This window comes from Melozone crissalis, unplaced genomic scaffold (assembly GCF_028551555.1).
Source record: "Melozone crissalis strain CALT ecotype California unplaced genomic scaffold, PUWL_Pcris_2 ptg000018l_1, whole genome shotgun sequence".
Classification (NCBI taxonomy): domain Eukaryota; kingdom Metazoa; phylum Chordata; class Aves; order Passeriformes; family Passerellidae; genus Melozone; species Melozone crissalis.
Window position 1 is genome coordinate 34,158,225 of NW_026535796.1, and position 27,445 is coordinate 34,185,669.

Here is a 27,445-nt window from a genome sequence, read left to right on the forward strand (position 1 = left end):
TGGGAGAATTCTTTGACTTTTGGTGTACCTGCATTTGGTGATTCAGACATTTCTTGGCTTGCCTCTCTTCTCCTGAAACAATAGTAAAATGAAGAAAGTGCCAGTTAAGGAATTCTGCAGAGTTGAAATAGATGATACTTCATTGTGCTGTGTCCCATCAGGTTTCTTCATATAGATTATAAGACCTTAAGTGAGGGATTTTATTGTTTTTATATATAATTAATAAAATACATTTTCAACTCTCGAGAGTTAAATGGCCAAACAGATTGTCACTGGCATGTTCATTCTCAAGGTTCAGTTCTTCTTGAAACTTGGGATTGTTGATACCATAGTGCCTCTTCTCTCTTCTCTGAGGGGAAGGGAATCTAAGCTTTCTTAAATTTGTCTTAAAAAAAAAGCAGCTGCAGACCTGTTAATGAATAAGCTCAGTGACTCATTCATTTCAATGACTCTTCTAAATTTTAGGTCAGCGTTTTATTTTCTGCAATATCTACTAAATGGTTTTAGGCTAGTTCACTGTTTTTACTCTGCAAGATAACAATTTTCCTTTGCATGTAAGTCATGAAAGATAGCTAGAATCAATACTCCTCTGCCAAAAATACCTGTTTTTCTTTGTTACAGAAGTTTAGCAAAATATTTGTCTGTAGTAACTGGATTTGAAGCAATCACCCCTCTGAATTCTCTGTGGATCAGAATTTTAGCTGTACTGATGTTTGAGAAAAGAGCACCATGCAGCTGTCTTCAGTTTTAAGCAATGCTGTATCTTTCTTACAAGCACCTTTGTTTCATTCAGAATATCTCCAGGGTTCAGACCTGACATAGCTCTGACTTGGGTAGATACTGAATCCAAATTCTTTGTGTCACGAACATAGTGAATCCCAGAGAATACAGAAATAATGATCCCACAAGAAGTATCCATTAAATTGATGAACACCCTTCAGGTGTGTTGTGATGTGCCTCTGCCTGTGAAGATAATGTGAATGCATTTTTTCCCTAAAAGGAGGTAGAAAGGGGAAGCTCATCTTTGTCAGTGGAAAGCTTAACAACTGTGTTCACTTGGGAAAGGGAGCCTTAAACATGCCAGTCATGCAAGACTTTTCTCTTGGGAACTGGCAGCTTAATTGCTAGCTGCTAGTAACTGCATGTTTTTGGAAAGTGAAGAGGGAAACAAGATAGTGTATAATTCCAGTATGTTCTCAGAATGCGCGGTACGTAGCAGGCCTTCAAAAATAGGATTTGCACCATCATTACTATCTTAAAGGTGGTTCTGTAGATCTTGTAACAAAGGAGTTTCAAGAGCGATTTCAGAGCTATGGGGAGTAGCTCTGGTTCTGCTATTAAACTTCAAGAGCCCACTGAGGAGTTTCAGCTGAAGTGTCAGCTATGGCTAAACACTTGTAGTTGAATGCTTTCACATGAGAGCTGTACGTTTATTGCAGACAGTATCTTTAATTATCCTTAAGCTTTCCCCATCTACTGTGGTTGTTCAGCTGGTGTGTTCATGCTGCGAGTGCTGGCAAGCTCTCCTTGGGGGACAAGGCTGAAGGTGAGCAGAGGCTGGTAAAACTTTAGGTGGGCTGTTCTGGGTGGCCTCCAGATGGCACCAGTGCACTTCAGTTGGAGCGATTCGTGTTTTCTCCATACTCTGCATTTGCAGATTCAGTTGGTGAGAGGTAAAGAACCTGGAGTTACCGAGTTATGGCTTCCTATTTAGCTGTTTTGCCATTCATTTTAGTGGGAGTTATGTGCTGGGAGACACCACTGTATTGCCTCACGTAATGTAATGCTTTGGTTTAAAGCTGGGACAAAAATTTAGCTCTAGGGGGAGGGAAATGTTTTAACCTTGGGGAGTAGAAGCTGCTTTTAATACTTTGCTTAAGGAGTAAAAAAAACCCCATGCTGCTTAAGGGTAGAAACAATTTCTAGCAGAGAACTGGGAGGTAATGTCTGGGCCTGGAATCGAAGGTGGTATAGAAGCAATCCAAGGTGCAAAATGCCAGCAGAACAAAGCAATCTGGTTTTGGAACCTCAGCTAGTGGTTGTGGTGTACTCTGGTGACTTCCATGTTTTGAATTTGCTTTCTGAAGGCAGATAGTCTGTGAAGTGTAGTAAGGATGATCTAGCTTGGTGTTTTAATTATTTGTTTCCATTTTCTTAGTCTGTCTGAAAGGTCATGTTCCTCTCTAGTGTTATGCTTTGCATATTCCAAGAGGAACCTGACTGCTTTGTTAAACTTGGTGGCCTCTACCAGAAAAGGAGTGTTATGAGGAACCCATAAGATGTAATGATCTTTACAAGGAACAGACTTGGTATACCAAACATTTGTGATGTTTGACTAGATAGTTCCTTAGGCCTTGTTTCTTCTGGCACAGCTAGATCTGTCATGACATGATCTAGAGTGGAATTTGAGGCTTCAGAGCTGAGAAGTAAGAGATTGTGGATCCAACATTTTTGTATCTTCTATTTCACTTTCCAGTTTTCATCTAAAGGAGATAGGAAGGGTATGTACCCAGATGTGTGTAACAAAGCCTTCAGCTGTTGTGCTGGAAGAACTAAATAGCTACTTGGTTTGCCTATGCCAAAGTTCTCTCTCTCTTTTTTATTAATTTTTTTAAATGCAGTTTTCCAGTCAGATAATGACCTCAGAATGTTTGTGTTAGAGCGGTTTTGTTTGTTTGTTTGTTTTTTGTGTGGCTTTTTGTTTTGGTTTATTTGGGTTTTTTGTTTAGGTTTTTTTTTCTGTTTATCCTCTGAAAGAATACTGAGTAGAACGTAGGAAGCACTGATGTTGAGTAGGTTCTTTTTCTAGCTATTTCCACCCCACTCATGTGGAATAAGCTGTATAAAGGGACAGAGCCTCAAGTGAGCAGAGTCAACTATGAGACTTCTGGAGAGTTTTTAAGAGTGGTATCAGTGAACATGCTGTGGCTTTATCTTTTGTTACAATACAACTTTTTAGTCATGCCTTCTTCAAACTCTGTCAAAACTCCTTGCATGTTTTGTGCCTGGTGGACCTTTAGCAGGAATGCTGCTAATAGATTAATTTGGAGATATTCAGTGATCTCTTTGGAGGGAGTAGGGTGGGGCAGGGATTTTCTTTTCTTACTTGCGGCTTGAAACAAGGCTGAAGCTGTGCATAAGACATAAAGCAGCACTGGGTGACTTAAGATCCTCCTGTTGGATTGAAAAGTGTGTTGAACACTTTGCTAGTACATGTTAAAAAAAAGTAGGCACAGTGTACTGCCATACATATGTTAAATTGGCAGATACTTAGTAACTTTTTACTGGAAAAGACAATTATAATCTAGATTGGTTGTCTGTGATCACAGCCTGGAGGATTGTAGCTGGGACCCTTGCATTGAAGGTATAGGTTTGGAAAATGAGATGGTCATGGCAAGCTTGGTCCAGGTTTGCCTGAGGGTATAACTCTGTCATCTGATCATACATTAAAAATCTTGGCAGTTTTATTTATCTGAGATTTCCAAAACAGGCAGTGTAATATATTTATTGACATACCTTTTGTATCTTAGTTTGAATAAGAGGTACATTGTTAATAAACTACAGTGTAATCATAAACTTTGACAGTGACTCACCAAGCCCAGTTATGTAGGAGTCCCAAGGCTTCACTTAGAGCCAGCTGTTGAATTGGTGCTGGATTATGCTGGATTTTGGAGGGGCAGTCATGTAAGTGGGGAATAACAAGCCTGACTTGTGCCTGAAGTACAGCTGAAGAGAGCATAGGGCTGGGAATAGCTTGTGTGTTTTTGAACCTTCCCTGTTGTGCTGCCTCTCTCTCCTGTTGAACTTCCTCTCCTTCTGTGTGACAGAAAGGAGCCTGGTGGACCTTTCTTACTTGGTGCCTGCAGGCATGATGAGGGCTTGACACATAGTGTGGGGAATTCATAGTGAAATGGCTCCTTGTTTTGGGGAGACCTCTTGATTGACTGCTTTTTCTCCTGAACCATGTTTAGACAGCTCTATTTCTGAGCTTGAATAGCTGGAAGGGTCATAGACCATCAGGGACTTGCCATTCAGTTTTACACTGAATTTGAAAAATAGATTAGAGAAAAAGAATCACAACTGATCTGAAACCCAAACATTCTTGCCAAAGGCCCGAGGAGCAGCAGCTTGGGGGGACTTTCCAGTGGGACACAAGGGTTTGCTCTGGGTTTAGAATGCTGGGCTTTGCAGCACGTGCCACTAGCTGCCATGAGCCACCTGAGCTCACACCACTCAGCCTTGTGTCACCCTTCCTTCAGTAGCCTGGCTTCCTAATTGATACTAGCTCCTCTGGGATATTCACCATTTCTGTGCTGGATTCCTGTGGTTTCCAAAGAATTCAGGTATTTGCTTTGAGCCAAGGAATTCACATTAGCTCACAGGCTGTGCTTGGGCCAGAGCTGGCTGGGCCAGCTGCAGCAGCCCCATCCCTCTTGCAGTAACTCCTGCCCAGCAGCTCTGCTGCTGAGGGAGTGCAGCCCATTTGTTTCTGCACGGACACCTGGGGGTGCGCTGCAGCCACTGCAGCAGCCACTGCCCCATGCAGAAGCTGTGGAGCAGTGCTATTCACTAGATTTACCTGCTGGGCTTCAGGCCAGTGGATAGACTATCAAGCCACACAGCTTTATGTTGCTTCCTTACTTGTTAATGAAGATAATCAGATTCAGATCACTGAGGGGAATAACTACATGACCCTTCTGTTGTACTTAACTGACAGACTACTAAGCAGTTGTTAAATTTGGTCAGCTCAGTTGTTGATGCTGCTGACAGTCTGAACAATGAGAAACCAGAGAATGTGAGAGAGAACATGAGAGGTTCACCAAATCACAGAGTAGCTGAGGTTGAAGGGATCTGGTCCAACCCCCTGCTCAAGTGGGACCATCTACGTCTGGTTGCCCAGGACCATGTCCAGATGGCTTTTGAGTATCTTCAAGGATGGAGACTCCATAACTTCCCTGGGAGGCCTGTGCCGGTGCTTTGTTATCCTCATGGTGTTTTCTTGTGCTCTGAAGGTTCAAAATCCCATTAATGTCAATGCATAAATTGAAAATATGCAAATTTGTTGTGAAAAGATTAAAAAAGTCTTTAGTTTTCCCCCTGTTCCTGCAGACATCTGGTAACACTGCTCCTGGATCTTGTTCTTTAATACAGAACTGTTGGAGTAATTTTATTCAGCTTTGATTAGAGAAACTGCCATCATAGAGGTGTCACCAAAACTGCTTTTTATGTTTAGTAATTCTCTTACAAGCTTTAGCTCCTGTTCATATTTGATTGCTAACTGACATACCAGGTGAATGCAGTGAAACATATTAATGTTGGAGGTAGGAGGATTGTGTTGGTCTTTAGACTTCTGTTTGCTGTCCTGTACTGTAAGGAGGAACTATGTTCCCTAAACAAAGTGGCAGCTAATAGACTAACGGGGAGGCTAAAGTTTAGTGCATGGGGAGGAGTGAGGGACTGGGAAAGTGACTCCAAGCCTAAAACGTGAGGAGCATGCTTGTTAAAGCACTACACTGATTATTTCCAGGACATTTATGCAGGAACTCTGTGTGCAGTCATGGAAAAGTCGATCATAATGTGTGCTTTTTTTGTAGAACTCATTTGAGAGAAGAAGGATTAACTATTCTTTCCTTCTTCCCACTTGAGTCTTTTCCCTTCTCCTCTTCTTTTCCCAGGCTCTGACTAGATGCCTCAAATAAGCGTTCCAGAGCTGTCAAGTTTCATGCAAAACCATGTAACATCTTCTGTAAATATTTAAGGATCCAGTTTACATGTTTCTGAAATGACTTGCAAACTTTACCTTGTGGTTAATTCGTTTCCTGAAGTAATGCTGGAGATAAGGCAAAGAGCATTGTACAGTCCCTTGGGTAATGTCCTGCCTAAAATTGTGAGAGTAAAAGGGTAATTGCTTAGGTTAAGGCAGTGTAGGGATGGTGGGTTATGGGCCAAAGTTTGGTGTGGTGGATTTGGGGACTTTTCAGTGTGAGCTCTGACATGTTTTGTAGACTGCTAGGTGAGCTTGGAAAAAGCAGGGGAAAAGCTTGCATGGCACTTGTAGAGAAGGTGACCTATTGCAGGTAGAGCTTAAGTGTGATTATTAGACTTTTAATGAACTCTCACAAGAAAGGGAAGGAAGATTGGAATCTGTCAGTGTCTGAATACCAAAGGTGAACCTGAGGCATGACAGGGAGGCAGACAGCTGGGATGTCTCTGGATGTTATACCATTAGTCTGGAGGTTGAGAGTAGTTCTGGAGTCTGAAGGAATTTGTGAGGATTTTTCCCTTAATTTTCTTTTTGTGTTGCCCAGGCTACCTGCTGCTGCTATTGTCACCCTTCTGCTTGCTTTTGATTGCTCTTTTTTCCTCTCTGATCCAAGACAACGTACAGCCAGAGGGAAGGGAAATGTGCTGTTGGGGAAGGTGAGCAGTGTAGCAGTGCATAGTTGCTGGTAAGAGAATGGGTTGTTGCCTTCATCCAAGCTGCGATGTGCCTGTGTCACTTGGCTATGACCAGCTGAGACATGAGCAGAGGTATCAGAACAGTGGAATGCATGAATGTAATTTCTGTGTTCTAAGGTTTGAGTTCAGAAATGAGGGGCATCTCCTCTGTCCTGCTGGAGAAAGAGAAGCTGCAGTGAAAGGCAGGGAGGCTGCCGGGGCTGTTTCCAATGACTGCAGCTACTTGTGCCTGGGAGGCTGTGTTACAGGCAGCAGTTAGTGTGGAAACTGAACAATGCACAGCCAACCTCAGTTTAACCTTTCCTCTTTCCATCTGTAGTTTTGAGGTTGAAGCTCTCCTATAATATTTCTGCTTAGAGGCTTTTGGAATCTAATCTCTTGTAGACTATGTTAGAATGTATCCTTAATTTTCTTAACTTAGCCCTTTCCTCAGACATTAAAATGACAAGATTTATTAGGAGGGGAGGATCTTTGGGAGGATGGGACTGTAGTAAAGCTAGGTAAACAAGTTAATGAAAGTGAGTATCTTTAGTATCACTTGGAGTTCATTTTCAGCAGTGACTACAAGCAATACATAACATCAGGACATGGGAAGGTACTTTCTGTGTTCTTGCTGCTGTGAACTGCGTTACCTCTGTGTAACACATCTCAGAGATGACCCAGGTCAATGCTGTCAGAGAGGACCCTTCCTCCTGCATCATCTTCTCCTGCACCCTCTCCAAGTACATTGGCAGGTGGAAGAAGGTTCAGTCATTCAACTTTGAAAACTGGTGGTTAGAACTTGTGTAACAGAGAAAGCAAATCTGTATTCAGGCCAAACCAGAGTTGATATTCTTCTGATGGTGGATACAGAACAGACACTCATTCCTTTCTTGGCTACCTGCATAATATTTCACATTGTTAACAATAAGAAGAACTGCTGGTTTAGATGAAATGGGGACAGAAGAATGCACTGAAGTGACAGAAAACCTTCATATCTGACTAGTAGTGGAAAATTTTACCTTTTCCTAGGTTTTTTTTTCCACTTGACAAGTCATGTAGAAGAATTAAAAGAATTAAGATTTAAAAGCACTGTGAATCTAATTGTTGAACCACTCAGTCCACACACACTTTATCAGCAATACCTGTTAAGTATGTTGGCTCTCTGCATTGCAAGGCCTATGGAGTAGTCCAGAACTTGGACAGGAACAGACCACAGTGGGGGAGAATGAGAGTTGCTGGAAGCAGAGTAAGAAGAGATGGTGTTAGTAAGCACAAGATAGTGTTTAGATGAGTTTCCCTTGATAAAATAGTGTTTTTTGGCTAAAGGGGGGCCCCCACATGTGGACAGTCCAGCCTCTGGTTTAGGAGTACTCCTGGATTCCTGTGTGGTTGCAGGCTCCCACATAGCAGCATCCACGAGTAATGCCTTGGCTCAGAAGCAGCCCTGTCCTGGCAGATGGGGATCTGGACTCGTGTACTTGTGCCTTCATCACTTTTTGGCTGGATTATAGCAATATGAGACACCTGGGCATGGAGCCTTTAGTGTTTAGAAAAATAGTTCATGCAGAATATTGCAGCATATGCTTGTGGTAAATTCTGTTACTAGGAAAACATGAGGCTTGCCCTTTATTTTCTGTGCCTGCTTAGCATATAGTTTTTGAATTGCTTTTAGGATCTTGGCCCTTATCTTTTGAGTAACATATGTTCTATTCTTAGTAGTGGCCCAGAATGAAATTGGAAAAGAATGTTGCCCTTAAATGAAGTAATCTTCTAAAGGATTGTAAGATTCTTCAGGAGTTTATTCCAATTTCAGGTTAACGCCTAGAAAAATTTTACAAGCACTGTTTTTCTATTTTTCACTATTACTGTACTGACCTTGGTTTCTCTAAAATAAAAGTAAATTTCTGCTGAAGGAAGACAGTCTGTAGCCTGCAAGTCTCTTCTCCTTCCTGGAGAGAAAAAGTGTGGTGGATGAGCAGCATAGTTACTACAGGGGCAGAAAGATACAATGAAGTATACTCTTAAAAGCTGCAGAACTGAAGAGTACTGAAGGTGATTGTGACTGGTATTTCAGAGTTAGTGACACTCTTCCATCTCATATGAGTGCAGAACACAGAAGTGTAGGGAGTGTGGGCTATTTGCTTGCACTGTACTTCTGACCTGTTACTACTTTGGCATCCAGAAGCTATTGATAGAAGCTCTAGAAATAGCTTGGATTTTCCATTTGCAGACTTGCATTTAGCATGAGGCTGGTCAAACCAGCTCTGGGTGAATGTATTAAACATTGGATTATGTTGTTTAAAGCTTGGGCTTTTTAGATAGTAGATATGAGTAATTTCATGTTTTGGAGGTTTTTGGTGCATTGCTGAAGTTGCCCATGATGTCCTTCAAGAAGATAGCATCCTAGCAAAAGAGAAAGCTTAACCCCTGGGAGCTCTGGAACACAGTGAGATATCTTCTGAATAAACAATCCCCATGGAAATGTAAAATTCTGAGCACGGAGCTCAGACCACCTAATAATTAAGGATGGTCTCTGTAGAAGGAAGTTAATGCAAGCATTTGAAGGTACAGAAACACTTTTGTTTAGAGTACTGTCTGTGTCTGCCAGGGGTTCCTATTCTTTTATTTGAGGATGGAGAATTAAAAGCATAAGCTGAAAAACATGGTGAACCCCCCTGCTTGGAAGTACCAAGGGAGACTTGAAATGGCTCCCTGATTGTGCTCAGTATCTTCCAGGATCTGGCTGAAAGTATATTTCAACAAATACTTCTGGTATACTGCCAGTAAATGATTGTTAAGATGGAGATTATGAAATCATAAATGAGAACCAAATATATGACAGGGCTTTTGTCACTGTTTTCAAAACAGAAGTGCTAAATCCAGGAAACTTACAGTTAAACTGAAAAGAAATTCAAATACTTTAAGCTGTGGAAATATGTGGAAAGGGGATCCAAACTTCCAAATGCTTTTGTTGCCAGCTGCTCTGACTTTGTACATAGTTTAAGCTGAGAAAAATATTTTTCCCTCTTTTAACCTTGCCACTCAAAATTGCTTATATCATGGGGCGTTTGTTTCCCCCTCCCCTGCTTCCACACATGTATTTAAGGACAAGTTTAAGCACTTTTTGTGGATTTGCTGGTATAGTTCTTATGGCAATAGGTATTTCTCAAAATGGCTACCAAGTGAGGGCGGTAATGGCATAGTTTTAACTGAGAAATAAGGTCTTTGTTTTTTTGGCAGTTCTTTCTAAAGGAAGGACTGTGGGGTTTTTTGTCTTTGGTGTTTGTTTGTTTTTGTAACGTGTTAGCTGTCTTTGTGTAGTTCAGCTTCTTCTGAGCTATGGGCAATAATTGGGGAAGGATGAAGAGAGATGACTATTAATGAAAAAAATTGGAGGTGCATTCTTTTCTGAGCATTATTTCATTGCATAACCAGATGATCCAACTTTCTCTCACTCTTCCATTTTTCCAGAATCCTGTCTCCTTTTTCCTGGGTTGAGGCTTCCCCCATATCTACTCCCCTTTTTGTGCAGCTAACACTGCTGTGCTTGGTACATACTTTTCCTCTTGCTGGGGCTTCTTTGGGTACCATGTGTTTTGACTCTTCCCTCAGCCTTTCTTACTCCCCTTATCTCTTTTGAGACATTGGTATCTTAAGCTCTTGTGGTACAGGAGGATTGTCAGAGTGAAGGTATTTTTTCTCTTGTTCGATTTTTGAACTGGGGCATGCTTGCTGTTATGAGTGGTGGTGATTATCAGTGGCTCATACTGGTCATTCTACCTACCAGATGCTCTGGTTTCTCCCCTCAATTTTTTAAAATTGATCTTTCTCCAAAGTCTGAGGCCTAAAATATGTATTGAATCAGGATTACATGTAGTGTAAGAAAATGATTCCAGTTGGGCTAGATTACTGTTGTAGTTCCTTTCCAGCTGCAACTATTCTATTGCATTATATTCACATTCTATGGCATTATTTTTTCTTGATGTGTCCTTTGAGGATAAATTGTATTTTGCATTTGATGAAGTCTCATTACATGCATTCTCTCCCTGGGTGTTGCTGTTGAGTGGTCTGTATGGTGGTCTGTGATTTGTAGTGACATGCTTGCTGTATTTAGCAAGAATGCCACTTGCTTAAGGAATACTGTGAATTTTTATTCCTCTTTACAGATTTGCAACAGTGAGGTATGACCAGGCATCCAAGAACATTAAAAACCAGTTCATGCATCTGACCAACTACAGTGTCAACAAGAAGAGTGGAGATTATGTCAGGTACTTGGCTGGAAAATGGAACCCATTCTTCAGAGGTTGGGTCAGTTTACCTGAGTTGGTCTAATGCTGATCCATAGAGGTAGGCCAGTGGTGTAAGTCTCCTCCTTTCATTTATTTATAGCTGTGATGATCCTGAAGTAGAGGATTATGGAAACAAATGGAGCATGAGTGCAATGCTGAGGTACTTAAAACAAGAGGGGAGAGACACTGCAGGTCAGTAAAAATCTTGTTCTGTTGTTTCTTTGTTGGATCTTGATCATCTCAGTAGTGTGAATTCTGAGAAGTCAAGGAAGTGCCCCAGTGAGTCCCATTTAGCACCAGAGCAGGGTGGAGGGAAGCGTTGTTCTTTACTCATGAGAGCTGTGCATTTATTCCCTATCCCCAGAGATAAGGCCTAACCCCTTCCTTTTTGCAACTAGTGTTCTGAGACTTTCTCAGGGTGTGTTTCTTAATATTTTACCTACATTTCCCCTTTCTTAAGGTCATTCCATTCGTTCTAAAAGCTTCCCTCCCTCTACTGCTCCCATGGCCTGTTCGGTCTGATGAGTGACCAACCTCTGGACAACTGTGCCAGTTTGAATGACTCTTGGATGTGGTGTCATCTTTCCATGGCTCAGGTTTTTGCTGGGTGTTTTCATTTAGTCTGTGTTTCATATACAATAGCTCCCTCTTCCACACCTTTGCCAGGTCTGCTGGTAGTAACTGCATCTGCAGAGCAGAATCCAGGTATATCCTTAAAGGGATAATTTACCTGTGATACTGAGGCATCAGTAAAATTACTGATAGTAGCTATGGCCCATATTGCTAATGTTGCCAAGGAACACTCAAATGTTGGAGAAAGGGATTTGGATCTGGCTTTCAGATGGAAGTAGACTTTTTTTCCATCATGTGTGTGCATGGCAGTCCAATCCCTTGCACCATATGTGTTCAGCCAGTTGTGAATGTACAGTTATTAATATTAATACATCTCTACTCCTCACCCCAACCTCAAGTATAAAATATACACTCTTAATTAGTAGGCAAACTACTGAGCAATGCAAGCAGATTTCTTTAACTATTCATTACTAGACATGCACCTTTCTCTGATGCATCTGGTTCTGGCCATAGGGAGGAAGAATGCTGGCTGAGAAGTGCTGGCCTTGTCTGGGCTGGCAGGGTTTTTGTGCTCTGGGTTGTTTATGTGTGCTGGGATGTTGCCATGCTGTGTTGGTTCCACTTAGTTGTTTTCTGGTACAGAAGTTCACATCTGAATTTGCTTGCATGATCTTTCTGTAATTGTTCAGGTCCCTGCATGTCATCATGTGAGCATGAGAAATAGTAATTGTAGAACTAAAGTAAACTCTCTAGTCAAGTGGTTTCTAGAAGATAGTCTTTGAAGTAGTGATTGCCAGATGTCTCTGTGGATTTGCTTGTGCTCCCTTTGAGGGGTGGGGAAGGCTGTCCTTTCATCTTTATTAACTTCTGAGACTATGACTCCAGTATTTGTTCATTTCTCCTTTCTCTCACTTCTCTATTTCTTGTCCTTGAAAACAAAAGCAGTGTGGTGTTCTTTCTATCACATGACTCATCCCAAGTCCAGTGTAGAATGCAGGTCTATGTCTAATGCACATCTTTTCTTGCCTTTTGCTTCCTCTGTCTGCTTAGACTCCTGTTCCTGAGCTCTTCACAGGCTCATGCAGGAGCTGGAGAGTGCTTTCTTACTATTGGTTATCTATAGGTCAGCAGGACTGGGAGCTATCACCAGTCACAAAATTTTGAAAAGATTTATGAACTTTGGTTTGGGAACAGCTGCTTTAGAGGAAGGTGCAGTGTCACAGAACAGTTATCTCATAAAAGTTCACAAGAAAAATTTGTCTATCTCGGTGCTATGGCTTATTCTCTGTAGTTTGAGGGCTTATCTCACTAACCCACTCCTGTCTAACCTTTGTTTAATCCTTCCTATACTCAGAGTGGGCAGTGGTCTGACTCCAGCTGACTTGTGCTGGTGTGTTTGCCATATGTTTGTTTACCTGCACTGGACATATACTCACATTTATCATTCTCACATTCTCATTTGTGAGTATTTTTGCACTTAGATATGTATGCATGTCTGTTTACTTAGGCTTGCATGGATTTCCAAGCATCATTGCTTTGTCATCCATAGGGTCTCATGTGCTTTGATTCACAAAGGTGTATCTCCATTTGCATATTCTCATGCCTTCCTGGATATTATGTGTTACTTCACAATCTACTTTTTTCCTTTTTCCTCCTCCCCCCCTCCCCTCCTTGCAGCACTGATGGCCAGCGTGGAGGACCTGATTATCAAGGCTCTAGTTTCTGCTGAGCTGTCCATTGCATCGGCTTGTAAAAGTTTTCTTTCACATCGTGGCAGCTGCTTCGGTAAGACGCTGGGGACATCTTTGTTGATTGCCTGTTGAGTACTGTTTGGAACCTCCAGCTTTGTCATGCTAGAGAGAAAGTGCATTTCCTAGTGTAAGAAAGCTGGATGCTATTTTGGTTGTTTTGGTTTGGTTGTTTTTTTTTTTTAAGCATAAGCCTCGGTGAGGGCAGAGGGCATCAAATCTCATTTCACCCTGTGTCAGCACCATTGATAGTCTCGTGCAAAAAAATGAAAATGGGATTATGAAAAAGGACTTGAAAGGGAACTTGGGGAAGTGCTGGAAAGTTGGTGATTTACCAGTGCCCTTGCAAAGAATGGCTGTGGATGATTAAACACGTTTTTAGAGCATTTGCTGTTTCCTCCTGAGCCAGCTAGCAGTGTAGTTTTGCCTTTCCCCGGTGCGTGTGAGGACGGGGAGCAGCCGCGGGCGGTGCCGGTGCGGGGATGGGGCGGGCGCCGCGCGGGGGCGGCCGAGGCCGCTGCCGGCCCGAGCGGGCGCTGCTGTGTGGGCGCTGCTGTGTGGGCGCTGCTGTGTGGGCGCTGCTGTGTGGGCGCTGCTGTGTGGGCGCTGCTGTGTGGGCGCTGCGGAGCTCCCTGCCAGCGCAGGCTGGGAGCGGCTCCAGAGAGCAGCGCCTGGTACCACAGTGTGCCTTCTCCCGATTTCCAGTGGCTGCTTCCCAACCTTCCCTAAAGAGGCCTCCTCCTGCTCCTAGCCGTCCTTCACTCATGTGGATGCATGCACGGAGATGAAGTCTCAGTCAGTGCTTAAACCAAAGGCCAAGCTTGGTGTAGGCTATCCTGTGTTTAGGTATTGGGGCTTATATTTAAACTAGCTGTGACAGGTCAAATCCCTTTATGTGGTCCTTGAGTTGCACTTACATACTGATAATTCTGCAACTTTCAACACTCCAGCATAAATGCATCTTTGGATATTTGAGAGTGATAAGACAGTCAGGAATCAAGGAGCCATGACTGATAGGTTGTTTAGTTGCCTCCCAAAACTAGCTACCTCTCCGACCATAGGTTCTCCTGACTGACTCTGATGCCTTTGTAAGTTGAAGGATCTGGTGATACATGGGGATTAATGAGCTAGATAATAGTCTCAGTGAAATGGCACTTTATTGGCTAGTTGAAAAAAAGATGTCAAAACCACTTTAGCTGCCCCTTTTTTTTGGCTTCTCTCTTTTCCTTCCTCAGTTGTGTCTCCAGAGCTGTGTATATGGAAACTAACGTTCCTAATGTACTTTCTGCTGGGCCTGGCTCTGAGGTTATCCCACTTCCTGCTGCCTCCCCAGGGCTGCACTAACCACCCTCTCAGATGCTCCCCCACAAATAAACTGTTTTGTTCCATTTATTTCAGTGTAAACATAAATTAAGAGCTTCCCAGGAAAGAGAGCTTAAGTAGGAGCCATACTGCTTCCCTAGGGAGACTTAGGCATTTCCAGAGCTCAGTACTTTCTGCCACCTTCCCCCCACAATTAAGTGGTGGTCCTTGTCTCAAGGATTTGAACTTCCATCATGCTGTATGGTTCATTTGTCATCTGTGTGTGTGTCTTTCTGACACTTTTGGGTTGTATGGCTTTTAACCTTGTAGATATTCAGCTTTTCTAGCTGGAAGTGTTCATAATGGTTCAGTTCATAGTTGTTAGCATGAAGGAGAAAGCTGCAAAGTAAGACTTCAAGGCAGCATGTTGAGTCTCAGACAAGAGCCTTTTTTAAATTTTTTTTTTCATTCTGAGCTGTGAACAATGAAACTGAGTGTGTGTCCTGAGGAGGGCTGATCATGTGAAAAGTATCTTAGAAACCTTTATCTGGAATTCAGATGCAGAGATGGGTCTTGTTTGGAAAACTCCTAAAAAATATAACTAAGTTGTATTCTACTCTAGTGCTTGTAATGCTGTTGTAGGGAATAGAACTCCTGTACAATTGCCGTTTTCTTCCTAAAAAATTAAATCACAATTACTTATTTGTCCAGATGAGGTTGCCCACTTTATTTCTCTAATTGTTTAGTACTGCACTGATCCTTCAGTTCTTGCGCAAGTAAGTGTTTTTATATGTAGTGTACTTGTTTCCTGGATTTAAAGGAAGAGAGTTTATTCATGGCTTCTTCATTTTCTGGGGCTAGTGAGACAGGCTGATTCCTGCTACCAATGCATGCCTAGAAAGAGAGAGTGCTAGGTCAGGAGGGTCCTTTTTCTCATGTCAAAACAGAGTGCTGGTGACAGTTTGTGTAAAGAGTGAGTTCCATTTTGGCCATGTAATGTGAGCTATTTACTGCATTCGAGTAATAATCAAAGGACTTGGGATGTTCAGTTTTGTTCCTCTGAAGTGCATCACAGAAGCACTGCAAGTACTACATGATTTTGTTGTCTTGTTCATACACTGTTATTAACAAAGTGATCCCAGTCATCTATTTTGTGTTTTGTAATGAGCTAATAATTCCTTATGTAAAATTAAGCTTGTAGTAAAAATTGTTTCAACCAGTAATTCCAGAGGAGGGCATGCTGCAACTCTCCAGATCACTGCCCTGTCCTGAAGCTGGTCACCAGCTGAGTCAATGGTCACCTCTGGAGCCTTCTAAGAGACAGATAGATAGATTTTGCATTTATTTAAGGGATGTGACATCTCAGTGTGGGAACAGGAGGTACAATAGGCCTGCATATGCCCAAGATGATTACAGACTGCGTTTTTCTCCCTCCTGAATTAAGCGTGTCTGGGTAGGCTAGAAAAGGCAGTGAGGCCTGCTTTCAGGCAGAATGAAAAATCTCCCTGTGGGATTGGTTTCGTAGGGTAGGAAATGAAGGTGGCTGGGTGCAGCACATATATTTGCCAGCAGCCAGGTAGCAGTGTTTTCTGCACTCACTGAAATGTGAGCCTAAAGAAGCACCAGATTGAAGTCCTCTTGTTTCATTTACATTCTGGGAAACCCAGCTGTGACACTGTTGAGCTTGTCTGCAATTAAGAAGGCAGGCCAGGATAGGGTAATGGGCATATTGATCCCACCAAAGCAATGAGTTTCTTATTTATCTGCTTCTGTGTCTTAAGGCTGAATTGGTCAGGCTTTTGCTTCTAATCACATCTATATTGAGATAAAAGCAAACAATACACTGTTGTATGACTTGAGTGGTGGTGAGCTGGAGCTAAATGCTTTAAAAAGTCTTCATTTGTGCCAAATCACCAGTTTCACAACTGCCTGTGTCGCTGTTCTTCATGAGCATTTAGCTTTCTGAGTGGTGGCAGTTGACCTATTTAGGGGAAGCCTTTTGTAGTTTTGAACAGTGCTGACCTGCTCCATCATGAGTTTTCCAGGGCACTAAAAACTTGAGATTCTTAAGGAGTTTCTGTACACACTTGATGTGAGGTGAGCCTATGCTTAGTGACTTAAGTCAACCGTACATATACCACACATATTTCCTGTGTTTTTCTAGTTTCCTACATGACATGTCACAGAAAAGCTGAACAGGGATTTCCTTATTTCCTACCATTACCTTTTTTTTTTTTTAATGAAACTTTTAAATCTGTTCTGTTTTTATGGCCTTAGCATCAGTCTTTGCTTTGAAGCCAGTATGTAAAGATGCCATTGGAATCTGAAAAAGGTTGTAGACTCCTCTGGCTACAAGCAGATTCAGGAGGCCTGTACCCTTCATGACAGGTGTTTTGATGATCTGATTGGTGAGGTAGATTTTATAATGTAACTGTATCTTCAGATTTGACTGAAGTGTCAGCTGAGTGTGAGGGGTAAAATGAGTTCAAGGGATTGGTCTTCTAGTCATAGCTTCTATAGGAACAGGGGGTCTATCCCTGCACTTTCTTACTTATCACTTCATGGCTCTAAGTGGTACCCGTCTGATATTGATTATTTAGTACCCAGAGCTTGCTTGAAAGACTCAAGATCCCCATTGCTGCAGAAACTTTCTTTAGGAAGTTGTTCTCAGCTTAGTAGCACCAGTTTTCTTCCTCAGAAGGCTGGAGCAGACCTAAAAAGCTTTTATGGCTGTTTTTGGGGGACTTAGGAAATGACCAGGACTGTCAATTTATCATCAATGGACTTGTGTTACCAAAGTCAGAATCAACCCTGGCTTCTCATTCTGTCTTGTACTGCCGCTGGTTCCTGTGGTGGCATTAGGGTCTTCACCAGATAGATGACATCAAAGTGAGGAACACCAGTTTATTCTTGCCTCATGGCTTTCTTGGAGTGTAAGAGCTTGAAATCGGAACTGAAGAGGTTGGGAAACATGCTCTCTTTATCCTTCACTTCATGTATCCATCTAGAGAGTCAGATGGCTTTTATTTTAGTCTACCTGGTATTATGTTTTGTTAATTTGCCCATTTGAGTTTGTTGAGGACAGGTAGCCATGTATCTACTCTTAAGTTCCTCATTGCTGGAAGGGAAGTTAAGTGGTTACTGGAATATTAATCTCTGCTCACTCTGGTATCACACACTGGGTTGAACAAATTTATACCTTGTGGGTGATAATCTATTTACTCAGTAAGATTAGGATTGCAAAGGCAGCTGAATCTGCACCAAGACTCCCATTCTTTAATGTTAGCCTTGAAGCCACTTGTCCCCTCTTATTGGGTCCTTTTCTGTAATAACATAGAGATAAAACCTTTCTCTGTTAAAATAAAATTCTCTTAAAAAGAGAATTAAACCTTAATATAAAACCAGAATGAATAGGAAGGAAAAATTGAAGACTTGAATTTCAGTGGCAAAATTTCCTTGCATTAGAAATGTCTGTAACTATGCTCCTACATAAAATGAGGAGATAGGTTTTTATTGCATTAGCAAAAAAGAGTTACATGCTGTGCAATTTTTTTCCCACTGTTTGTGTCCCTTCATAACATCAGGTTGTCTCCATTTAATTGTAGAGTATGTACTTTGCAGTAAAGCTTTTTTTTTCTCAAGGGAACAAACTGCAAAGAAAGACCAGAATTACAGTGACCCTTTAGGAACTGAGCTTATTCATGCTGTGGAAAAACATGAAAAATTTCTTTATGCTACTGTGCTATCACTTGTGACTTAGTTTCTGTACTTAGAGAGAATAACAAATTCTTTGGGGGTATTTTGTAAAAGAGAATGCTGGTGCAGTCCTTGGAGAGGATTGTAAGATAAACTTGGAATACATGGGAGTTTACCAGAACCAAAAAAGCCTGAGACTATCTCTGTAGCCTTTGTCTTAGTCTTAGATAATGTCATTGGTAAAAAAATCTCTGGCTGAGCTGTTGCTGTTAGACTGCACACTGAAGCTAGGCCTTCTTTTGGGAGTGGGAGGCTCAGTCAGCAATGACTTCTCTTTGGGCATTAGAGGAGAATCAGGCAGGCTGTTCCTGCTGAGTCTTGGAAACAGTTGGAACCTCCTGGTGTAATTCCAGTCTAGCAAACTGTAGGGGTGAAATGTGCTATTGTGGATTCTAGTAGCAGGAGAAGGTACTATGGAACTTGGTATCTTTGTTTCTTCTGTTCTTCCCTTATAACAGTAGTGGCACTAGGTGGCTTGTCATGAACCTGGCATTGCCACAGTGTGAGGCATGTTTTGCTCTTTCAGTTGTTGTTCTCTTTACCCTCTCTGCAGAGGGAAATGGCAACCTTGCTGAAGTTGGCAATTGCAGAGGATATACTTTTAATTATCCTATGCTTGTGTGACTCCACATCTTTGTCCTGCCTGTGTATTTTTTATTTCAAGTGGTAGTGGAGATTCACAGTGGAAGGGTACTGTGACTACTGTGTTTTATCTAGAAAGTGCATTTTCCAAATGTGGAAGAGGGCCAGCAAGATATTTCTGAGTAAACTTCTGACTGTTCTTAGCACAAAGATCTGCTCAGCCTTGCATGTAATCTATGAGGCTTGATGCAATTGCCAGAACATGGATATTATGTAGCTCCTGATGCCCTGAGGCAAGCAGAGACATCTCTCTAGGGCATGTAGAAGTCTCAGAATATGTGAAACTTGGGGCATTATGGAGCAACAATGGAGACTTCCTAGGAGACCCTAAGTCATTGCAAGTGGCTTTAGAATCTGTGTTTAACAATGGAATTGAGTCAACAGGGATACCCTGAAGAACTTATTGTCCTAATAAATAAGGCAGACACAAGGGAAAGGAATGTGAAGCTCCAGCAGCATGGTTAGAGCTAGCTGAGGTCGAAAGGTTTCCCATGTGTATTTGAAAAAATGGACAGAATGACTTAACTGGGTGGGAAAGATGGAGCTTTAAAGAGCCAGCAATTTGCAAGAGAATTGTGTGGGAGAGGAGCACAAAGTCAGAGGAGCCAAAACACTAGCAAAGGGCCTCCGAGGAGCCAAGGAAAGGAATGGCCAGCAGCAAAAGAAGTAGGAGCTAGTCAAAACAAAATGCACTTCTTCCTGCCTGGGGCTGGGAGGCTGCAGACCAGCAGCTGCTGCAGGCCCACTCATTGCTTCTCTGCCTTGGGCACGAGCTGCTGAGTTTTCTGTGCTGTTAATAGTCATGGGTCTTCACCAAACCTGAGACTGTACTTTGAAATAATGTATTAAAGTAATTTGGAAGTTTCTCCTGGTCAAAATGCTTTACTAATATTTATCCTTACTATCCCCACCTTCTCCTTTTCCCTCTACTGCAGCCATTCCTGTCTGGGAAGCAAGAGAGTAAAATGTAGATTCAGCCTCATTTCTTTGCAGTGAAGCAGTTCTGTAACTCTCTGCTGTTTTTGTTTCTCCTTCAATGTCTGGCTACAGACTCTAGAAGAGTGAGCAGGCAATGCTCACTCTTCTGCCATTTCCCTACTTCCAAGTCTCCCCCCTGACCCTAGCTCATTGACTTCCCATTTTTAGCTGCATGAGCTTTTGCACAGCTGCCTGCATAGGAAGATCTTGTCAAGCAGTCCAGCTCCCCAGAGCCAGCATCAACGTCAGGCAGGCGACAAAAGGCCAGGGCCAGAATTAAAGGAAAGAAACATGGCAAAGAAGTTCTCCTGCTTTTATTTCAGGCACTAGGGAACTGGTTAACTCCATGAAAATCCTTCTCTGCCAATACCCTGTTTTGTGGTGTTTTAAAAAAAATATTGCCCTGATGATTACCAAGTCTATTTCTTAATGCTGAAGGAAGGAATTGCATTAATGCCAGCTTCTGATTTACACTCCTCTTTGTGCATCCTTCTTGCAACTCTTTCCAAACTAGAGAAAATGTGTATAGAGTGAAATAGTAAAATCTGATTTGGAATGGGAAGCTGGCTCCCATCTGACCTGTGTAGAGCAGAACACATCTAGCAGATGTAATATGTTATGACTGTTTTAGAAACTAAGGAAAAAATATTTCTGTTGTGGTTTGCTTCAAAGTGGCAAGCTATCAATAAGCTAAGAAGTTATGGAGGGTTGTCCATGTAGATGGAGTTGCTGAGGAGAAGTCTGCTGTAACCCCATGGGATGTTGCAGAAAACATACAGGAATACTTTAAAAGAAGCTGATGCTTGAAAAAAGCAAGATTTTCTCTAGCTGACTGGAACAATGAATAAAGGGATTAAAAAGTGGTCGGGAGAATGAAATTTTGTTGTTTCTAGGATCCAGTGGAAGAAGTAGATTTAAGCTGCAATGCTTGTGTCAATTCTATGTGAAAGCAAGTAGTAGGGTTCTGTATGAACTACAGCTTGAGAGCAGTAAAGAGTTTTTTATTTTTCTACATAATACTTTCCTAATATTTTTGTTCCCCTGTTCCCCCACCCCCCCCCCCCCCAGGGCAGAATATATTTAAGTTTAATTCTGAGGATGTGAAAATTGCTACTTGAGAAATGTTATTATTTGTTCATCCCTAGAGAGTTTACTGGATTTAACATATATAGTTTAGTTTCTACCAGGTCATTTCTATCTACTGTTGGACCTTATGTGAATGTTTAAAGATGCAGTGAGGTAAACTTGGTGTCTGCTGTGTTTTCAGAGCTCTATGGTTTTGATGTCCTTATTGATGACACTCTGAAACCCTGGCTGTTGGAAGTGAACCTGTCTCCATCATTGGCCTGGTAAGTGATTCCCAATTTAATATCAGGCAAGGACTGTTGCTGTAGATGGTTGTCTTGGAAATGTGTGGTCCAAGGAGGGCATGGTTTCCTGATGCCTGCAGATTTTGTTCCACAGCTGATTGGAATACTCCAATCAGAATACTCCTTTGCTTTTTTTCCTTTGGATTAACAAACTTACTGCAGCAATAGGTTTTGAAAGAGCCCAGTTGGGATTCCATTTACTTTTTAATTATTTCTCTTCCATTGTCACTGTTAACGATTCATAATCTCTCATTATAGATAAATTTTGGAGCTCTGTCAGACTATTGTGTTGGATTTCAATCTTCTTGGCTGATAGAAACTTTTAGTTTTTGGAGTCCAAGCAGAGTTCAATCAGTTGCACTTTACTCGAGTATGTAGATGAGTTCTTGGGCTCAGTCTAGTACTCTAATCAGATAAATTCTAAAGAGTGAGTGTTGACTTGGCCCTTTTGCTGACCCTCATGCTCTAATGGAAATTGAGGGTTTATTTTGGTAGGTCTCTCAGCTATAACTTTATGTGGAAGAGGCATAGTTAAGAGTGGTTTTTAAGAGTTCTACAACAGTAACTTTTATCTACTTCATGAAATGTAACATACATACATTCAAAGAAAATGTTTCTAACCCTAAGGAGAGTTTAAACAAAGCTGTATATGTCTGCATTAGGACACTAAAAACTGTGGAAAAAGGATAAACAGATTTAAGCCATTGCTGTCTGATCTTTACCTATGTATGTGAAAATCACCTAGTTTTCTTTTTGTTTTTACCTGTTTTAAGAAGGCAAGGAAGCTGTATTGGAAGATATACTAAATACTGATGCATTCCTCTCATTTAATGCCAGACAAATAATTCCTATTATCCTCTGTTGCATGTGGGGACAGTGATGCTCCTTTGGACCTGAAGATCAAGGCTAGCATGCTTTCAGATATGTTCACTCTTGTAGGTGAGTGAAACAAAAAAATCCTTCAGTCTTTCCCTCATTTAAAACCAGTTAAAGGTAGGTTTATGAGCTGCATGTTACTAGATGAGTATAATAGGTGTGAACTCTAGTTAAGGAGAGCAGCTGTATTTAGCACTGAGAAGTGATATATGGACATTTCAGCTTCAGAATAATCATCTGTTTGTGATGCTTAGGTGGTTTTAAGAGTCCCTAATTTGGCATTTCAAGACACTGCTCTCTTTAGCTTTCAGAGTTAGTATTCATGCATTTTTAAAGTTGAATGTGTGGGTTTTGGTTGGGTGACGAAACTTGGAGTACTGTCTAGAGCAGTGTCCCTTGCATCTTGATTTAGTTGCTTGATGCAATTTGCCTTAGTAGTGAAAGAAGTAAAATTGTCATCAGGTATGCTGCTCAGCTGTTTAAAAAACCAAGTCTGTCTCTCTGCTGCTATTCAGTAACCCATTTATTGATTTAAGTACTTGGTATTGAAGCAATTTTTTGTTGAAAAAATAAATGTAATGCAATTACAGTTTAGGATTAAACAAAGCAAGGTATAAAAAAGAAAAGGATTCTTATTGGTCCTTGGGCAGGGACAAGAAGGTCTTGTATAGACTGAGATGGTGAACAGAAATGCTAGATTCATCTTTCAGGGTTTGTCTGTCTTCAAGTTCTCATGCAGCTCTTGGTGCCCATAGGCTTTGTGTGCCAGGACCCAGGCCAGCGGTCAAGCCGGAGCATTTATCATTCGTCTGAATCTGTCAGAAGAAATCCGTTCCAGAAGCTGCAGGTAAGTGACTTTCACAGGCCCTGGCTGAGGAGCATAGGAGGAAGTCATTCTCATAGAACTTGCCTCATGGGTGAGAGAGGCAGTGAGTGAGATTATCTGGATTTCTGGCATAACTATGGAAGATGAAATCTTTACCTGTGGGGGTTGTGGGGCACTGAAACGTTGCCCAAAGAGTTTGTGGACTCTGTATCCCTATAGGTGTTCGAGACCAGGCTGGATGGGGCTTTGAGCACCTTGTTCTACTGGAAGCTTCCCTCCCCATGGCAGGGGAGTTGGATCTAAATAACCTTTAAGGTCTTTCCAACCCAAACCATTCTGTGGTTCACAGGGGATACACCTGCATTCTGGGCTGTTCAGCCACTTTGATTTTGTTGTGGACAACAAGCTTCCAGGACCCTGGAGCTTTATGAATGTCTCTCCTAGACCTTCTCCTAGGTGAAAAACTTCTTGCATTTGAAGTTTAAGGCTTCTTTCCCATTCACTTTTGGAATCTCACTTTCTTTCCCATGGATCATTGGACTGAGGCCTCATGTATCTTACTGTGACTGCCCCATGTCTTTTCTGTTGAGGTAGTGCTTTCTCAGCACTGTAATGTGGAAGGACAGTTGTTCTCCATCTCTTTTTGTCTATAAAATGGATTCCATAAATATCTGTGGAAATAGAGCATTCACAAAGGGCAGGGAGATCTGTTACATCACTTGGACTTTCAACTCATTTCTCCTCAGGCAAATAGGCAGATGGTGTTCTTTGACATCTCTGCAGCTGGTGGTGCTGTGATGGACATGCAACATGGCTGTGTAGCTCAAGTTCAGTTAGGAAATGTCAAGTCATTTTTGTTCAGTGACAGTGTACTAAGACACTGTCCATTTTGGTATAGGGAAAACTCACAGAAATTGCAATGTTTTGTCTCTTGTAAAACTCAAGAGTCTTTAGTCACTGTGAGAGAGGTGAATAGCTGGTAAGGTGAGATTTGAGTATCTTTAGGATGCATGTCTGAAACTTCTAAGACAAATATAATAATGCCTTAAATACAGATCACTCTGACTGTATAGGTGCTCTTTGTAGCAGACAAAAGGTACATGAGATAAATTAGAAACCATTCAAAAGAATTACCCTTCTTAGAGTAATGGGATCAGATCCTGATGATTCAACAGAATTATACAAGACAGTCTCAGAAAATTAAGCTGTTGTAAAGAATTGAATTTTAATGAGGCTTTCAACTTTGTTTTGCTTAACAAATACCCACAAAGAGATGTAAGGCCGGCCAGTTGAAAGTTGCAAAGATTCATATGACAGTGCATTGGTTATGAGACAGGATTAGGTGATTGCCCTAACTACCTATATTTAATAGGAACAGGTTTGTGATGCAGTCATAGTTTTACAGCATTTTTTTTCTTAAGTACCTAAGTGGAAATCCCATGGCTAGATAGGTGTTTGGATCTTTCCATGGTCCCAGAATGTTTTAGCTTGTTCTTTGCTGAATATGTTCTATCTCAGATTTTTGGATTTTCAATACCTGTTCCAATTTTCTATTGCAAAGGCTATATGTAATCTTTTGGTTTTTCCTACCACCTTCATGATGTTTTAAGTTTTGATCATTCATATAGGCCATTTTTCATAATTGTAAAAGTTGCTGCTTGAAAAAGAACTGTTGGTGCCTGTGCTCTTGAGAGTGCTCTTGAATAACTATCTTGAGATGGTTACTCTCTTTTCTGAGTTTTGCCAGACTGGACTGCAAGTTTCTTGTACAATTACTTTGGTTTGACTCTTTGAACATTTCTCCCTCTAGGGAGATGAACAATTTTGCTGCTTCCATTGTAACTTCTTGTGGATTTGGGTTGGAGCTCTTTCAGTTAATTGTAAGCAGTGGAGGGACCTTGATCTGTTTTGAGTAGGCCAACTGTAGAGAGGAACTTGTCAGTAGTACAGCTAGAAATGATAGATAGGATTCTCAGGAGACCTTTCTTCCCCCATTTGCTCCTCTTGGGTGTTGGAAGAGGAAGACACTCTGAATACCACTGAAGGCAAGAAAAATCTCAGCTCTGATTGTTTGCTTTTGAACCTGTCCTTAAACTGGTTTTACTTGTAGGCCTGATACCAGGTAAGTAATACTTCTTGACATTCTGATGTTTCTACACCAGTGTTAGAATGTTAAGTAGTATCTTTTTTCTCCACAAGAACTGGAATATTGTTGATATATTTAAATGAAAGTACTTGCAAAACTATGGGATTTTTACTTTTTTCCTCCCTCTGTTCTGTGAACAATTTTACTTGACAGCATCTCTTTCTCCTTGATGCATAGCTATTAAATATTTTTATATGGGTGACTCTTAATTTACAAAAACATGAATTTTGCTCATCATAGTTGAGTTCAGTGTGCTTTTGAAAACCATATGTCCAGGTGCATTCTGCACAGTTGAGCACATCTGAGCTTAGAATGAATGCTGTGTTTGGAATGGGGACAGGATACATTTGTGCAGGATATGAGGGAGATAAAAGTGGTTAGCTTTATCTCTGGACTTCAGTTATGATAGAATCATAGAGTGCTTTGGATTGCAAAGTACCTTAAAGACTATCAAATTTCAACCCCACTGCTTGGACAGGGACACCTTCCACTAGACCAGGTTGTTCCAAGCCCCATCCACCTGTCTTTGAACAGTTCCAGGGTTGGCACAACTTCTCTAATCAACTTGTTCCAGTTCCTCACCACCCCTGCTTATACTGTTTTGTTTAGGGTACTTGCCAGACCTCAACAAGTCAGGCAGGGGTCATAGTGTCTTGGAGAACACAAGATTTTTATTCTCTTTGTGTGTCTCTTGCAGCGTCCTGTGTCTGCACAGTCACAAAGAGCAAACAGCAGATCAGTAAGTACCCTTCAGCTCCATCACCCATGTAAGGGCTACACTTTCAAATGTTACTGTGTGCAATGCTTTTGGCATTGTTAATTCCCAAATATATTTTACACTTTGAGTAGCCTGGGGCAAGGGGGATGGGAGTGAGAGGGAAGTCAACATGAGAAGAGGACATGGCACCAGCATGTTTCCATGCAGCAAAAACAAATGTTGAAAAAAATATTTACATCGCTTCTAGTAGCTTAAAAAAAAAAGTAGGTGAAGCTTGCTGAGAGTCAAAGTCAGCTGGATCAAATCCCTCAAAGTTTTTAAGACTACAAGTCTGAATGATAAGGTAAGCACAGGAGAATCTGTGCAGAAAAAATTCAGGTGGCCCTACAAGAGAAGTAATCATTTTCTTTGAGGCAGTCCTCTGAAGGACACTGCAAAAGTTTGAGAGTGAACTGAGTCAAAATAGATGCAGAGAAAAGAAGGATTTCTTAAAGTTAATGGAAAAATATGAGACTATTTTTAGCCTAAGTGAGACTGATCTACCTATCTTAGTATTATGTTTGTTACCCTTACAAGCTGTATAGACAAATCAAAATTAGTTTACAGTTCTAAGCTATTGGCCATGTGGAGACATGTTAGGCATTATTTTGCTGCTGGGCTTCCTGCACAAATGTAGTAGGAGTTATTATTTTTTAATGGGACTTCCCCATCAGGAAGAAAAGGTAGATGGAATCATCTTGAGAACCTAATTCAGTCTGTTCCCTGCTGTTTGTCATTCTGAGTAAGTTTAGCTGAGGTTCAGAGGAAAGAGTATTACTGAATTACAAGGTTTTGTAGAGAATAGGAATGATCTTTGTGCCAACTGCTGTCAGTGCTTATTAAATTAGAATCATGATTTGGGAACCAAGGATACTTGCAGAATTGGAGATAGACCAGAGTGGTTTGATTTATCTATACTTTTATAGATAAGCTGGGTCAAAGAGGAAGCAAGATCTCTGAAGTTGGAGACATTTCTGTGCTACAGCCAGAGGGTATTCTGTAGTGAAATATGGAAAAAACTGTGCAGGAAGTCCAGCAAAGAGAGTTTTCTCTAAAATTGTGACAGCCATGTAGTTTTGCTCTCAGGGAGGAGTCAGAGCTGCCCAATACGTGCACATACATTTACTGTTTGTATTTAATGCAATCATCTCTGTTGTGTTGAGACAATGGAAATGATTTCATTGAAGTGTTTCCTTAGTAAAGCAGCTAATTTAATAGATTGAAGAATTTCCTGTAATATTCTCTTGGAACAACAGTTCTCACATGATGATGGATTGTTATGGTAGTGCCAGGAAATGAGAAATGGTTTTTAAGAGAAATGGTTTTTGCCTCTCAGGTTTTAGAGAAAGTTGTTAAGAAACATTTTTGAGCTGTGGAGTAGAAATGGAAGGAAGGTTAGAAAGAAAGACTTACAAGTCTTTAAACTTAGTGCCATCCACAGCATCAAGCAAACCTGTTTGATTGCTGGCATTTTATTTCTTCTACAGATGTTTGTGTCTCCTGCCTTTTCATCCAGATTGTCTTGTTTTCTCTTATGTTTTTAATCAGACTTAACAAAATGTTACAGCTGGTACCTGCTATGTTTGTTTTTTCTTTGGATTTTTCTGTGCCAATCACTGCAGTATTACCTATTCTAGTGCCATGCCTGTTGCTTTTGCTGTTGCTTCATCTACAGATTCTGAGTAGCCACTTCTCATTTCTGTTGAAATGGAGAGAATGGAATTAAATTCCCATAGTCTTT

At 41.3% G+C, this 27,445-nt stretch overlaps 1 protein-coding gene across 2 annotated transcripts in view; it reads left to right on the forward strand.

The window, feature by feature from the left end:
• TTLL5 (tubulin tyrosine ligase like 5) overlaps nt 1-27,445 on the forward strand; it is a 126,686-nt gene that overhangs the window by 11,298 nt on the left and 87,943 nt on the right. The window contains exons 10-16 of one of the 2 annotated variants that reach the window (XM_054275833.1): nt 10,608-10,709; nt 10,831-10,922; nt 12,981-13,088; nt 20,997-21,078; nt 21,977-22,038; nt 22,731-22,822; nt 25,645-25,686. In XM_054275833.1, the coding sequence (XP_054131808.1) occupies nt 10,608-10,709; nt 10,831-10,922; nt 12,981-13,088; nt 20,997-21,078; nt 21,977-22,038; nt 22,731-22,822; nt 25,645-25,686 (580 nt within the window). The remainder of the gene's footprint in view (nt 1-10,607; nt 10,710-10,830; nt 10,923-12,980; nt 13,089-20,996; nt 21,079-21,976; nt 22,039-22,730; nt 22,823-25,644; nt 25,687-27,445) is intronic. The other variant, XM_054275834.1, reaches the window with a different exon arrangement.